Here is a 15,891-nt window from a genome sequence, read left to right as displayed (position 1 = left end):
GGTCGTTACGCTTTATTTGCCTTTAGAGAAGAACAGCAGCTGTTTCAAAAGCTCACTGTTTTACAGGTATCTTTTCAATGATGCTGAAGTAAAACCGTTTGATTCTGCCCAGCTTGCTTCAGAATGTTTTGGTGGAGAAATGACTGTAAGTTTTGACTTCTATTTTTGTTGTGTTCAACCATTACAGTATCTATCTGAAGACTTTTGTGAAGGATTCTGTAGCATTCACCTCTGGTCTGCCATCTGTTGTGAATGTATATGAGAGACATGTTAGCTGGGTTTTATTGAATTTCTTTGTTGTGCAGGTGATACTTTATCTTAGTTCATCCAGATAGCAGTTCCACCATTGACCTCTTCAAAGGGTCTCCCCCTCCTTTGGGGGCTGAAAGACTTGGCAGAGTGAATGCTTCCAAGCTGGTGATGCAAGCTCCCTAGTTTTTCTCCACTTTCTGTAGAATAGAAGTTAAGCTGATAAAGGACAAGAGTCTTAATTTCCCCTGTACCAACTATCATTTAATTTGTGATTATTAATCCAGACATTTTTACAGAGTTTTAAAAGACAGGTGTCAAAAGAATAGCATAGGTATTGCTAGTGAATCAACAGGAATTAGCAATGCCTCTCAAGGAAGAGGTGTTTCATCACTACTATTTCTGGGTTTTATCATCATTATTTATTGGCTTATAAAAAGGTGAGTGTGCAACTAATTAGGAAACCTTTGTTGGGATGGCTGATAGCTTTTGATGGCTTTGATAGCTTTGATAGCTTGTTGACTGAAGGACCAATCACTTCAAGCTTATGCCTTTTCTGGGAAAACAGGGCTTTTTGATCTTTGCCTATGCCTTGTGTCAGTAATTTCCAGATTCTGGCCTGTGAACTTCTTGCAGTCAGATCCTTTTTCATTGATGACAGAACCAAACTAAACACTTGTCAGGTCTGTGTACAGCTTATGCTCCTGTTCAGCAGGAAAGTTTGAGCTCTGGTATTAGTAAGTGATTTTCAAGCTAATGGATCTACAGGCTTAAATCATTTTTCTTGTTCCTTTTATTGTAAGAAGATAACATTTCTTTAATTGATGTTTGTTTGCTTTCAGTAGTGCAAGGTTTTTTATTGCAGTATCAGCTTTGTCTTTTGGGTCAGCCCACTGCTCTTTGACATCAGTCTGAATATTTTTACACAGTATTAATAGAAATAACTGTTGAACAACATACAAACATTCTCAGGTTATGCTTGAATTGATACTTTTAAAAATAATTATTTATCATTATATAAAACACATTATTAATAATCCAGTATCTTACTAAAACAGTCCTGTGAGTAAGAAAAATCCTCATGTCTGATAAAGAGAATATGCAGAAATAAAACAAAAATTTATTTTGTTTGGCAAATGGGTAAAATACTTTTAGGTGCCTAGAAGTAGAGGTGTCAATGAGATGGATGGTACAGGAAATGGTATGAGATAGAGGTCAGAATATTGCATAGCAACTTTGAAAAATCAGAATAGGTCACTGTAGAAGAAAAAAAGAAAGACAACTACTTTGAGCAAGAAATAAATTGTCAGCAGGCTCTGTGCAAATGTCATGAAATATTTTGCTTGCACATTTATCTCAAACTGTCAAATACCAGGGCATTAAAAAAGCTTGTAATTAATGGTTTTACTTTCTTCTTGACAGACAAAAACTTATGATTCTGTTACTGATAAATTTATGGACTTCTCCTTTGAAAAGGTATTTCTCTTCCAAATACTTGCTATATGATTATATTTCTACCTTCATGATTTATCTCTCAAAGCAAAAATTATACAGATGTTTTTTTCTTAAAGACGCACAGTGCTTACATGCTGTTTTATAAACGGATGGAACCAGAGGAGGAAAATGGCAAAGACTACAAATTTGATGTTTCATCAGAATTGCTGGAGGTACAAGTTTATTTGTTTTAACACTGGTTTTAAAATACTATAGGAAATCCTAAAAAAAATCAGGAATCAGAATAAACATAGGGAAACAAAAAAAATTTAAATCAATAAGATGACAATCCTTTCATTTAGATGTCTGTTGTTTGATGTCTGTTGTTTGATGGAAGTAAATTAACATGTATGTAAATTTTAGACGTTTCCTTTTTTTAAAATTCAAATATCTGAATCATTCTGCTTCATACTTGTAAAAAGTGGTAGAACGGTGGTTTTTGTGAGTGCTTATCAACAGTTTCTGAACAGTTGCAATATTACAGGAAGTATTCTCATGAGCCACCATTTTTTTCATCCTTCATTCCTCGGCAACTTACTGCTTTGAGGGGCGACAGAGTAAGAGAACAGTTCCAGCATCTGTTTGCACTTTTGCTAGTGGGTTGTGAAATCCTAGTGAAAGCAATATAAGGTCATCGTTATTTGTACTTAAGATTGGGAGCATCAGTCAGAAAAGGCTCCCTTCCTCTCCGTAGTCATGGAGTAGCCCAGGTGTTAGTAAAAAGGGTAGGGGAAACAAAAATTGGTAACAGCTACATCTTCCTGTTCTCCTCAGTAATGATACCAGGCTACCTACATAAAGATACTATTTAAGCCATGTATGGTCTGAGGAACTGGAGGAGGCACCACACAGGAGCAGAGTATTTCACTAGGGATCTCACTGTGCTAGGTATATCCCCGATATGGGATTTGTAAGACATTCTTCTCCCTTTTTATCACCTGGAAAGCCAGTTTCCCTGCTCCTCCTGGCCAGAAGTATTGCTTTATCATCTGTCACGTTAGGTTATTAACCTAAAAAGTCTTTTCTTCCCTAGCCAGCAAATCAGATCATGCTTTTTATCCTTCTCAGTCCTAAAAACAAGAACAGATTTCATCAGAGTTAAACTTTTTAACTGTTTTCTTTTGTGAAAAATGCTACAAACAGATTTGGTCAAAAACATCATTTTGGGGAGAGGAATGGGAGTACCTGACGTGAAATCCTTTTCTGGCTGATGGAGAGTCAAATCTTACTCTTCAGGAATTTATCAAAAATTCACAGAGCTCATCAGGCTTTGGGTCAGAACTTCAACCTTTAGACATACTAGCTAGGCTGCTAGAAAGTCAAACTGATCTCAATTAGTGAAACTATGTGTTTAGAGAGTTTTTTGGGTTTAGAACTTATTTTATGCTATTGCAGACATCAAAATATAGTCTTAAACTTTGGTCCTTTTAACATGTTGGACCAGTTCTCAAAATTTAAGCCTAAAAATGTGAGTAATTAAGTTGAAAAAATTAGATCACAGAAAGAGAAGGTTTTGAGCTCGATTCCGCCATCATCTGGCAGGCAAAACTAATACTTGCTATAGTATGAATAAAACAACTTTGAACCAATCCTTTAAAATAAAGAAAATGCTTCTAGAAATAATTTTTCATAAGAAAAAATTTTGGGTTTGTATGAACACGTCAGGGCAAGCGTTTAAATATTCTTAAAATCATGCTTATGAAATAAACTGCTTTCTTGTATCTGATGTTAGCATTTTTTCTTCAGTGGATATGGCATGATAACATGCAGTTTCTTCAAGACAAGAACATTTTTGAACATACATATTTTGGGTAAGTTTTTCTTAAAAAATGTATTAAATGCTTCTTTTCTTCTTGCAGATTTTCATTATTTATTTTAATTAACAAATAAAATTACTGACTCTAGGTTTATGTGGCAGTTGTGTAGTAGCATCCCAAGCACGCTACCAGATCCAAAAGCGGTTTCCTTGATGACAGCAAAGGTAAGTACTTCAAAAGTATATCATGCTTATTTTAAATTTTACCTTGTTTACATTTTAATTCGGGCATTCTGTAATTAACAGTGCAATATTTTTTTTTCCAGTTAAGCACTTCCTTTGTACTAGAGACATTTATTCATTCAAAGGAAAAGGTATTCTATCTACTTGTAAATTCTCATTAAGTAACTGCATGAATATAGTGAAAAGTATGTCTGTACTTCTTAATTTTAAAAGTGTGATTTAGAGATGTATTAAGTACCATAGATGATACACAGTTACTGTTTAAAGAGTGTCATTTAATACATTTATAGTAAACACTGCACAACTGAAAAAATGCACGTTCTGGTTTTAGCCTACTTTGCCTCAGCAATGCATCAAGAGCAACAGATCTTGTGATCTTTTCATTTGAAAACTCCTGGATGATTCGGATCTTAACAAGCACTTCTTAAAGTCTGATGTAGAGGGGAGTGTTTATCATTGAACAACACTTGCGCTCATGAATTTTTAAGTTATAAACACTAGCATGAACAACAAGAATGTTCTGTTCTATCTGAAACATCTTTATTCTCAGTCAGATGTTGCTTCTTTCTCATCTATGGTGGTATAATGCTACTAATTCTAGATTGTCTGGGGTTAGTAAGATATGTAATAATGTATAATTGGACAATTAGTCCAAATGTGTAGGTACTACTTGGTTAGTTTCAGTGTATGTACTGTTACTTTTGTGTAGGAGCAACATATGACTAGTTTATAAAGCATTTAGTGTTTGTTACTACATTCTTAAGATTCAGTTATCTAACTGACCATTTAGAAATGTTTAAAGATTAAGTTGCAATTTATTATTTTAAGTTATAGTTTTTTCTGTATTTCTTTTTACAGCCTACAATGCTTCAGTGGATTGAACTGTTAACAAAACAGTTTAATAACAGTCAGGCAGCTTGTGAAGTAAGTGACTTAGGAACTCAGCAAAGTACAAACCAACTTTCTGTATATTGTTTAACTTTCCTGGAGGTTCGTATCCCTGGAATATTTTGGACTATGAACTACTGTATTTGGCATATTTGTGCACTATGCGATGAAATTCACCCTCTCTGAATACTGCAGATTCTGGGGAATGACTTGACTTTTATTTTCAGAAGCCTACGGTGAGACCACAGGCCAAAATCATTTTGTCGCTGGACTAGAAGACACACAGTGTCACAGCCTCTTTATTTGATTATTGTCTATGGATTTGCATAATTAAAGAGGTGTTTAAATGAAATTGCACAGGAGAAATGGAAAACACAGTCTAATGTTCAAGGACTAGAATGGCAGGGACTGGTGTTGAATCCAAGCGAAGAGAGCAGTGAGATAAAAGGCTGAGGTGCAGTGAAGAAGCTTAGAAGGGGAAAAAGAACAGCTAATATTAGAACTAGCTGAAAAAAAATTCATAGAGTGCCTTGCTTGTGAAGCTGAGGATCTTGTACCCAATGTAGAAAGACTGAAAACTCCTAGAAGAAGGAGAGAAAAATGGAGGCATGTTTTTTAATAGAAATTTTTTTAGGATGCTGCTTGAAGGGAGTCTGAGACAAAGTGGAGACAGACTGAGAAACCACAGACGAAAGAATTCACTGTGGTGTTGGTGAAAACAATATTGAAATACTGAAGGAAATTTGTGATAAACTTTCTGTGATAGTTTGAATGTACAAGGACCCCACTACATATTGAATCCTGCATTAGACCTTATTCAGTACAAATGAATTAAATTCACTCTTCTTTTATAAATTGATTCTATATTGTTAAATTATCATGTAACGTTCAGTATTTGGGTGATACAGTTTCATTAGAATGGTATAGTCCTAAGGTGCTTAAAATGAGTGAAGACATTTAATATAGTGAAAGATACTCAGATACAAATAAAATACAACAACTTGGATTCTTTAAGGTGTATTTCCTTGCAAATAAAACAAAATTCATCGAGTCAGAACACTCAGCTGTATTATTTGCTGAGTCTAACTTTGAATGAATCATTCTCTGCTATTTCTATACATTTTCTGTTTCTGGAGGTAGTAAGGCTTTTCTGCATTTTAAAATAGGATCTAATTCATGAACTACATTCTTGTTTAAGCCTATCCCTATTCTACAAGATTCTTCAGCTTATGCTTCTTTGTAAGCGTTTTTTTATTCTGTTGACATCACTTTTCAGGATAAGCGTGTCCTTCCAGATAATGGAATAACGGCATGCAGAACACAGGGATAAGAAGATACTGGATATACGTTTATATTCATGTTTACTGCTATTGATCCGTATTTCCCTTGAATTGATACTTGCTTATTCCTTAATAATAGTAACATCAATCTCTCTTCAGACTTTAATATCATGCAAAAAGAAGATTGGACTAGAACAAGTTTGGAACAAAACTAACAAAGTATGTATCTTCTGCAGTGGTTTTTGGATCGTATGGCTGATGATGATTGGTGGCCAATGCAGATTCTAATAAAGTGTCCCAATCAGATTGTGAGACAGGTAAGAAAAAATGTTCCTTTGTAAGTCAAGTGACTACTTGACTCGTGAACAGATATGGACAATGATTATGACGCATCCCATGATTCTGAAAGTTTTTATTAATACCTGTAATTCTTATTCTTTTCTATTCTTGCGTATAATTTAGAGAAAATATGTGGCCATGAGAGGATTATCATTGTCTGAAACAAAATCGATATTACTAGAGTGCCTTAATTTTACAGTCAGGATCACAGAATGTCACAACAGATACAAATTAAGGTTTCTACAACTCCCACATGATCTCTACAAATTCAAACACTTCACATTAAAAATATTTTTCTTCTGAATTGGTTCAACAATAATGCGTTGAGACACACATTCAGAAAATAAAAAAATGATAAATTTTGTACGTTTGGTACTCCTAACAGAAAGCTTCACTTCTAAACTTCTGCCTTTGGGTTTTGTAGATAGATTTAATTTTATAAAGGTATGCTGCAAAACTTCGTTTGTACCCTTTTCTGGAAAGGTTTAAAATTGAAAAAACCCTACATTAGTACCATTTAGATATTCACAGATACAAATACTATTAATAGTTTCACCTATAAGTATACTTCGTTTGCAAGTCGTTCAGGTAAAAACTTTAGCAATTATTTTATCTCACCTGAAGCCTTCAATTGGTTTAACTTTTCCAATTATTGAAGTAATATTTCCATATTCCACACCTAGTTTCTGTATGCAACCCATTATTAAAGGAATATATTTCGTGGGAGAACTCAATGCAAGATCTCAGTTAAAGCTCTAATCCTTGATTAACATTTTATGAACTAAAATATTAATGGAAGGAACTTCATGAAAACTCCATAGAGTTTTCACATAAATTCTTATAGCCAGAGGCAAAACAAAAAAAATCTCGCTAAAAATATGTAAACATTTCAGAAAGTAGAGATTGAAGAAATAGTAATGTTTATGAGCAGCAGTCTTGTCTTAAGTGATATTTCAGTAGTGTACTGTGCACACCAATATTAAAAACTGGTTTTCGAGTTCCTCTATCAGATGTGTTTATAAAACCAGGTTTGACTATTCTGTTAAAATACGATGTGTTAATACACTAAGAAATGGAATGTGGGCGTCTCATCTCAGCTTTAACTTTAAATCACACAGAGCTGGAAGTGGTACTTGGAGACAGAATATTCTTTTCTTAAAAATATGTATTGACATATATGTAAAAGAATGAACATGTGGGGTTCATTTGCTTATGCATTTGCAGATGTTCCAGCGTTTGTGTATTCATGTGATACAGAGGCTGAGACCAGTGCATGCACATCTTTACCTCCAGCCAGGAATGGAAGACTGGTAAAATAACAACACCTGAAACCTTCAATTTATTACATGCGTTAGAGCAATCACTTTTGTTTGATGAATTATTGAAAATGGTTTTGTGAACCTAAGATCATACTATTTTAATTTTTTTTATTATTTCACCCAAAATGCTCTACTTAAAAATATTATTATGGTTGGAAAAGCCATACTGTCTAAAAGATACATTCCAGATAAAAGATCTGGAAAAGTCTAAAGATACATTGTTTGAAACATTTGTTCCCTTAGACTACATTTTCAGTATAGTCTTTCTTTTCACTGCCAGTAATATGCTGCAAGTGTAAATCTCACTACTTACGCGTGAGAATCTGATTATAAATTGGATCTAAAGGCAGATAGGTGCAAATTTTAATTTGTACCTCCAGTAAAAGAATTTGGAGATGAGTCTAGTCGTGTCATATATCTAAATCACAGTTTTTGTCAAAAAGTAGAAAAAAACCCATTAGATTAGCAGAACAAAACAATTATCAAGAAAACTGTCACTTTGTCTCCAATTGTGAAATATTTATTCTTTTTGATACATAATGAGGAGAAGAAACTGGTTTTTCTTTCATCTCTCGGTTCAAGCTTGTGATCCTGATAATAACGTTTTTCCAGAGCAAAACCAGCTGATTTTGTAATAACTATACTGCCATAACAAAATTCAGACCATGAAGATACGTTTTCATGGCAAAAAATAGAATTTAATTTTCTCTCGAAGCCTTACTTTAAAAGACTCTGTCACTTGTTTTGTTCAGTGATAAGATCCAACTTTCAGTAGATGACTAAGGTTGAAAGTGTATGTTTTTCTGCCTTGTCAGGATCCTGCTTATGTGTTTAGGAGACTGCCTTTCCTTAATTCCACAGTAAAATTAGCTATAACAGCATTCTTTCTTGAAACTTGGGAAATTAGACATGCAAATCAAGAAGATAATTTTAAGAAGGTGGTTTTTTTAAGAATTCTTTTCCTGACTGAGAATACTCTTTTAATAACCTTTCGACATTTTGAGTGACGGATGCTACCTTACTTTAAGCCACGTTGTTACCCAGGCTATACTTGGCATAAGAGAAAATGTTAGGGATCTGAGTATGATAGTAGGACAGAGTAGAAAACTCTAAGTTTTTCTGAATATTTTTTTGGACTGGTTCAAGATGATTTTATGTTCCATGTATTGTGTGAAATGTCTAAGTTGGATTTTGTTTTCAGTTCTGATGACATGGACGGTCCTGTGGAAGACATCGGCAGTCGCTCTTGTGTAACACGCTTTGTGAAGACACTCTTGTCAATTATGGAGCATGGTGTTAAGCCTCACAGTAAACATCTCACGGAATACTTTGCCTTTCTTTATGAATTTGCCAAAATGGGAGAAGAGGAAGTAAGTATAGCCTGGTAGTTTTGAGAATTGGGTATGTATATGCATGTATGTATTTTCAAGTAATTCAATATATGCATATTTCAGAGCCAGTTCCTGCTTTCGCTGCAAGCCATATCCACTATGGTCCATTTCTACATGGGAACTAAAGGACCTGAAAATGTAAGTTTGAATTATTTTGTGAATGAGAACTGGTCTTTCATGTTTTACATATGTGATCATTGGTTCAAGAGACACAGCACTATCTTTCAGCTGTTAAATTAAAATTGCTTCACTCAATTTTTTCAAATTTTTTTCGATTTTAAGTGGATACAATATTAAAAAAGGATGCTGGACTGGCTATGCTATAAACCAGAGTTTTCTATTTAGTATAGAAATAGATATTAAGTAGAAGCAATTGACATTGCCCTTGTCATGCTATTAATGGTAACAATGGCTTACTTCTACTGTACAAATTGGGCTTTTAAATTTACTTGCTATTTAGTGACTTCAGCCGGTTGGCTTTTGCTTTTGTAAATACAATGTAGCTTATGCAAAATTGATGCTTCACCATGAAAATCAAGTTATTCGATATTTACCTCGTTTGATTCATGCAAGTTTATTAAGTTGTTTTGAATAAAAGAAAGGACAGAATACATGCAAAACCACGTACAGGCTCTTCGAAATTATGGCTTAAAATGTCCACAGGGAAGTTTTTTGTTTGTTTTTTTTTTTTTTTTTCCTTCAGCCACAGGTTGAAGTACTTTCTGAGGAAGAAGGGGAAGAAGAGGAGGAAGAGGAAGATATACTCTCTTTAGCGGAAGAAAAATACAGGCCTGCTGCACTTGAAAAGATGATTGCCCTAATTGCTCTTCTAGTTGAACAGTCTCGCTCAGAAAGGCAAGACCTTCTAAAAAACCAAAGTAAATTCTAACCTAAGCTAGTTAGAAAGGCATTAGAGATTTTATGGGTTTGGGGTTTCTCTTTTTGTGTGCTTTTTTAACAGCACAAATGAGCTCATATATGGGCCCATTATATTTTAACCATTTAAAAGATAAATGTTTTGTCATTGTTGACCAAACAAAAGACTCAGAGTAAATCCTTGAACAGGTTCAGATGACCATATTTGGATTTCTTTTTTTTATTTGGCCTAAGTACAAAATATTTATTATTTTTGTTCAGCTTTATGTCAATACCTTTATTTTCTCTTGTACATTGTGATCTTTAAGAACATGAACTAACACTCAGTCCTGTATTTCCCCTTAACCTTCCTTAATAACCTCTGAAGTAAAATAGTAAAGGTGTTTCTGTATTTTAGGCATTTGACTTTGTCACAAAACGACATGGCAGCATTAACAGGAGGAAAGGTAATTCATTTAAATATGACTGTATAAGCCTCAAAAATAATGCACATACATATGTGCACACATGTAATTGCAGACAGTGTACTAATATCTTATTATTTCTTGCAGGGTTTTCCTTTTTTGTTTCAACATATCCGTGACGGTATCAACATCAGGCAAACTTGCAATCTCATTTTCAGTTTGTGTCGGTACAATAATCGACTTGCAGAACATGTAAGTGTCAGAAACTATAGCTATTTGTTGCTAATCTTATCTAATAAGTGTAATGGGGTGTTTTTTATTATTTTAACTGAATAAGCACAAGTCTAAGTGAGTTTTGTTTGTTTTGTTTTTAAGATTGTGTCCATGCTTTTCACATCTATAGCAAAGTTGACTCCTGAGGTATGTAAACATACTACCTGTATATTAAATAATTTGTATTAATATTTTTCTGTTTTAAATTACTTAAATAGTCCTTTGCTAATCAAAAATCTTGCATGGAAGATGATCCATGGAAGCTTTTGTAATATTAAATGAAGTCTAACTGCACTGTATGTTAAGTTTTCTAAAGCAGAAATCTGGTATGCAGTTTAAGATGAAAGTTTTATTCAAAGCCAAGTAACATATTTCTAGATTCTCCACCTATATGAATTTAAAAAAAAAATTGGTAACAATAAAACGTGTATGCTAGAATAAGTGGAGATATGTAATTATTGTCTGGTTGTTCAAGTTTTGGGGCACTATTTTGCAGTTCTGTGCATGCAAACACATTTCTCGGTGAGAATAAATGCCTGCCCTAGTAACAACAAAAATACTGCAAGTTCCAAATGGATTCCACATATATGCAGAGTGGAGAAGTGTATGCTCACACAAGGACGTTCTTGTACCCTGCTGTCAAAAAAGAAAAAATAATCAGGAAAAATTGAGGGCATGTCTAACAGAGGAGGCATGATCATGGCTGGAAAAGAAGCACGTACTAAATCATTCTCATGACAGCTTTGCTTTGTGTGATAGAATGGGCACTATCAGATGACAGTTACTTCCCTCCTGTCATGCTAATATTTGCTACATTTTTATGCTTTTTTTGCTTTGCACATATACATACACACCAGAGAGGTTTTTTGGTGAGGTACAAAATATATTATAATAGTAGTAACCACTTTATGGAAGCATTTTTAAAAGCTCAGTGAGTCTTAGCAAACTCAAAAAAAAATTCATGTTAGATCCAATATGTTAGAGTAGAAATGTTGGTGGTTTTGGAGGAAAACAGTATGCCAATAATAATGATCAGTGTAAAACCTCAAAATGCGATGCTTTTGGATAAACTTTTCAGGATCCATGTTTCATGTTCTGCAAATACATAAAAATAATAGCTTCTCTGAGACAGCAAAATCTTCCAAGTACGTAAACCAGGATAAATTGGTGAATTCTTCAAGACTGTACAGCTTGATTTCTGCACTCCCCTCACACCCTTGTTCAGAATAATGTCTGACTGTGCCAGACAATGTGTACAGTTATTTCTTTGTAACTATATATTTCTACTAGACTGATCCTATCTAGTATGATCATGTTGCTTTGCACTCGCTATAAAAAGTGGCGTAATTCTACTGTATCTGGATACAGATACTCTGTATCTGGGTACTCTTTACCTGGATACAGTAGAATTAAGGTCTATATATATATATGGGGATTATTTACAGATTAAATAATAAGGGATTAAAAGTAATATAAATGTTCATGTCAGAAGTTCATAGAAATATATTTTTATGCAAATGTTTGGGGGTTTAAGTCTCTGAAAAAATTAATGGATGAAATGAAATAGATCAAAATGGCTGTTTTTATTCTTATGCATTACAGGCAGCCAATCCTTTTTTCAAATTGCTGACCATGCTAATGGAATTTGCTGGTGGACCCCCAGGAATGCCACCCTTTGCTTCTTACATTCTGCAGAGGATATGGGAGGTACAATATGTAAAAGAAAACAGAAGCTAAATTGTCTTTCTCTTGTTCATTCTTCTAGTCTGTGAAAAGGTTTTACATTTAATTGTCATCCTTGTTGCATCAATTAATTTTTTAAATGACATTAATTTTTTTAAAATTATTTTTTAAAAATTTCTCTTCCAAATAAACAGCAACAGCTAATAGACACTTAAATTCTGCTCTAACTTGTGATGTTATTTTAACAGCATTCTGGTTAACTGGTATTTCAGTTAAAACTGTAAAGTTTAGTTTAATGGCAGATTAATTGATTCATAATAAGGGTCTAGAATGCTTCTCCTAGGCAAAACCCACTTATTTTTCTCAGTTACCCTTTTGCAAGGACTGTAAAACGTTTCAAGGCCCATCGTTTGTTAAGGGGTTTTTGCCCATTATGGACTGGTTCTTTGTATATTCGTTTGACCTTCTTTGTTCTCTTTAACAAAAAGTCTTAAAACACTCTCTAACATTTTTAACCCATAAAACACTGCTACATTGAATCTAGTGGATAATTGCTGTGGTGCAGGACCATTCTTGCTCACTTTTCTAAAGTGAGAAAGAGACTTCTTAACCAAGTTGGCACAGGGATAAATTTCTTGATCTAAGCAATAGATGAGGAATTAAAGCTTTTCACTTCAGCTAACTGCTGTTTGAGTTCTGTCTTTATAACTAAGAACAGTGTGTCCAGCATGAAGACTGCTGCGGACAAGCTGTTGAACACTCGTTCCCTTTAATACTCTAAAAAGTGGGGCTGGGGTTTCTAAAAGATTATTCCTGTGCAGAATTGAGACCTCTGGTCAAATACAAACCTGTCTTACCCACTGGAGCGCTGTGGGGTACAATACGGATTCCCGATCAAAAGTATTTTACTCCTGGTTAGGAGCAGTTACAGCATAGGAACCACTAGGTAATCTGGGAAAGTGTGTAACGAGTGTTTGTTAGGTGTCTGGGCTGAATATGAATTAGCTGTAACTGCTGTACCTCAGGTAAAGAGAGTTCAAACAGCGCATCTCAAGGTCAGGCATTACATTTAGCTGCTTTCTTTATTATGGGTGAGTGGTAGGTGATAAATTTCTCTCAGCGATAAGGAAACCGTTCCAAGAGAGTTTTTGATAATACACAAGTTGTGGTACGAAGTACATGGCTTCAGTCAGCATCCACAAAGTTTATGTATGTAATTTGTTAAGCAATCCTCTTTTTTATTTCCCTCCTTATTCTCAGTACACAAACTGAACCTACAGAGGAAGCATGTCAATGACAGATTTCTGTTGGAAGGCCAAGCTTTTAGCAGTAGAAGTCATCAGTTCAGTCTCTGGCATTGCCAGCATTATTATCCTTACCATGCTGACACAGGTCTAGAGGTAGAAATTGTGTAGGCAGAGATGAGAGGCCCCATGGCTAATGCATAGACAGATTTAGGGTACAGAACGTACTTTTGCAGCCACTCCAGTTTCTAGAAGTCATTAAAAAGTCATTGAGTGATGAAGACAGTGAACAATGATAGTCTCTTTCTTGGAGATACCCTCCAGCTATTACAAAGGAAACTTGACAGAGCAGTTTGTAATTTCTAAAAAAAAGGGAGGAGGTTGTACTTAATGTACTTATTTTTAAATGGAGATTAAGATTTTATAACCAGAGTTTTGGTAATGTCAGCTGCTTGTGTCCTTCAGGTGGATTAGAATCACAGAATCCTAGAATCGTTTAGGTTGGAAAAGACCTTTAAGATCAAGTCCAGCCATTAACCCAGCAGTAAAGGCCACCACTAAACATGTCCCTAAGTACCACATCTACACATCTTTTAAATACCTCCAGGGATGGGTGACTCAACCACCTCTCCGGGCAGCCTGTTCCAGTGCTTGACAGCCCTTTTGGTGAAGAAATTCTTCCTAATATTCAATCTAAATCTCCCCTGGTGCAGGTGGAGGCCGTTTCCTCTCATTCTATCACTAGTGACTGGGAGAAGAGACCAACCCCCACCTTGCTACAATCTCCTTTCAGGTAGTTGTAGAGAGAGATAAGGTCTCCCCTCAGCCTCCTCTTCTCCAGGCTAAACAACCCCAGTTCCCTCAACCTCTCCTCATAAGACTTGCTCTCTAGGCCCTTCACCAGCTTCACTGCCCTTCTCTAGACACTCTCCAGCATCTCAATGTCCTTCTTGTACTGAAGGGCCCAAAAGTGAACACAGTATTCAAGGTGTGGCCTCACCAGTGCTGAGTACAGGGGCACCATCACTTCCCTACTCCTGCTGGCCACACTATTCCTGATACAAGCCAGGATGTTGTTGGCCCCCTTGGCCACCTGGGCACGCTGCTGGGTCGTGTTCAGCCAGCTGTCAACCAACACCCCCAGATCCTTCTCTGCTAGGCAGCTTTCCAGCCACTCTTCCCCAAGCCTGTAGAGCGTTGCATGGGGTTGTTGTGACCTAAGTGCAGGACCCGGCACTTGGCCCTGTTAAACCTGATGCAGTTGGCCTCAGCCCATCAATCCAGCCTGCCCAGGTCCCTCTGCAGAGCCTTCCTACCCTCAAGCAGATCAACACTGCCGCCCAACTTGGTGTTGTCTGCAAACTTAATGAGGGTGCACTCAATCCCCTCATCCAGATCATTGATAAAGATATTAAACAAGAGTGGCCCTAAAACTGAGCCCTGGGGAACCCCGCTTGTGACCAGCTGCCAACTAGATTTAGCTCCATTCACCACAACTCTCTGGGCTCAGCCATCCAACCAGTTTTTTACCTAGGGAAGAGTACACCTGTCCAAGCCCTGAGCAGCCAGTTTCTCCAGGAGGATGCTGTGGGAAACGGTGCCAAAGGCTTTACTAAAGTCCAGATAGATGACATCCACAGCCTTTCCCTCATCCACTAAGCAGGTCATCTTGTCGTAGAAAGAGATCAGATTAGTCAAGCAGGACCTGCCTTTCATAAACCCCTGCTGACTGGGCCTGATCATCTGGGTGTCCTGTATGTGCCACATGATGGCACTCAAGATGATCTGCTCCATAACCTTCCCCAGCACCGAGGTCAGGCTGACAGGCCTGTAGTTCCCTGGATCCTCCTTCCAGCCCTTGTTGTAGGTGGACATCACGTTTGCTAACCTCCGGTCAATTGGGGCCTCCCTGGTTAGCCAGGACTGCTGATCAATGATGGAAAGTGGCTTGGTGAGCACTTCTGCCAGCTCCCTCAGTACTCTTGGGTGGATCCCATCTGGCCCCATAGACTTCTGTGTGTCTAAGTGGTGTAACAGGTTACTAACCATTTCCTTGGATTATGGGGGCTTCATTTTGCTCCCCATCCCTGCGTTCCAGCTCAGGGGGCTGGGTACCCTAAGAACAACTGGTCTGACTATTAAAGACTGAGGCAAAGAAGGCATTGAGTACCTCACCCTTTTCCTCATCTTTGCCACTATGTTTCTCCCTATATCTAACAAAGGATGGAGATTCTTCTTAGCCCTCCTTTTCTTGCTAATGTATTCATAGAAACATTTTTTTATTGTCTTTTACAGCAGTAGCCAGATTAGGTGCTATTTGGCTTTGGCCTTTCTAATTTGCTCCCTGCATAACTTCATGACTTCCTAGTAGTCCTCCTGAGTTACCTGCCTCTTCTTCTAAAGGTTGTAAACTTTCCTTTTTGTCCTGAGTTCCAGCCAAAGCACTTTGTTC

At 36.4% G+C, this 15,891-nt stretch overlaps 1 protein-coding gene across 10 annotated transcripts in view; it reads left to right on the top strand.

Moving 5' to 3' along the window:
• The window catches only part of USP34 (ubiquitin specific peptidase 34), a 139,929-nt gene that overhangs the window by 105,985 nt on the left and 18,053 nt on the right, over positions 1 to 15,891 (top strand). For 8 of the 10 annotated variants that reach the window (XM_075088181.1, XM_075088176.1, XM_075088178.1 and 5 more), the window contains 16 exons: positions 67 to 145; positions 1,672 to 1,725; positions 1,821 to 1,916; positions 3,490 to 3,554; positions 3,649 to 3,724; positions 3,826 to 3,873; positions 4,601 to 4,666; positions 6,147 to 6,227; positions 7,474 to 7,559; positions 8,770 to 8,938; positions 9,023 to 9,097; positions 9,663 to 9,814; positions 10,233 to 10,281; positions 10,387 to 10,491; positions 10,615 to 10,659; positions 12,115 to 12,219. In XM_075088181.1, coding sequence (XP_074944282.1) covers positions 67 to 145; positions 1,672 to 1,725; positions 1,821 to 1,916; positions 3,490 to 3,554; positions 3,649 to 3,724; positions 3,826 to 3,873; positions 4,601 to 4,666; positions 6,147 to 6,227; positions 7,474 to 7,559; positions 8,770 to 8,938; positions 9,023 to 9,097; positions 9,663 to 9,814; positions 10,233 to 10,281; positions 10,387 to 10,491; positions 10,615 to 10,659; positions 12,115 to 12,219 — 1,351 coding nt within the window. The remainder of the gene's footprint in view (positions 1 to 66; positions 146 to 1,671; positions 1,726 to 1,820; positions 1,917 to 3,489; positions 3,555 to 3,648; positions 3,725 to 3,825; positions 3,874 to 4,600; positions 4,667 to 6,146; positions 6,228 to 7,473; positions 7,560 to 8,769; positions 8,939 to 9,022; positions 9,098 to 9,662; positions 9,815 to 10,232; positions 10,282 to 10,386; positions 10,492 to 10,614; positions 10,660 to 12,114; positions 12,220 to 15,891) is intronic. The other 2 variants (XM_075088184.1, XM_075088179.1) reach the window with 1 other exon arrangement.

This window comes from Phalacrocorax aristotelis, chromosome 3, assembly GCF_949628215.1.
Source record: "Phalacrocorax aristotelis chromosome 3, bGulAri2.1, whole genome shotgun sequence".
Taxonomy (NCBI): Eukaryota; Metazoa; Chordata; class Aves; order Suliformes; family Phalacrocoracidae; genus Phalacrocorax; species Phalacrocorax aristotelis.
This window is presented reverse-complemented; position numbering and strand designations above follow the sequence as displayed.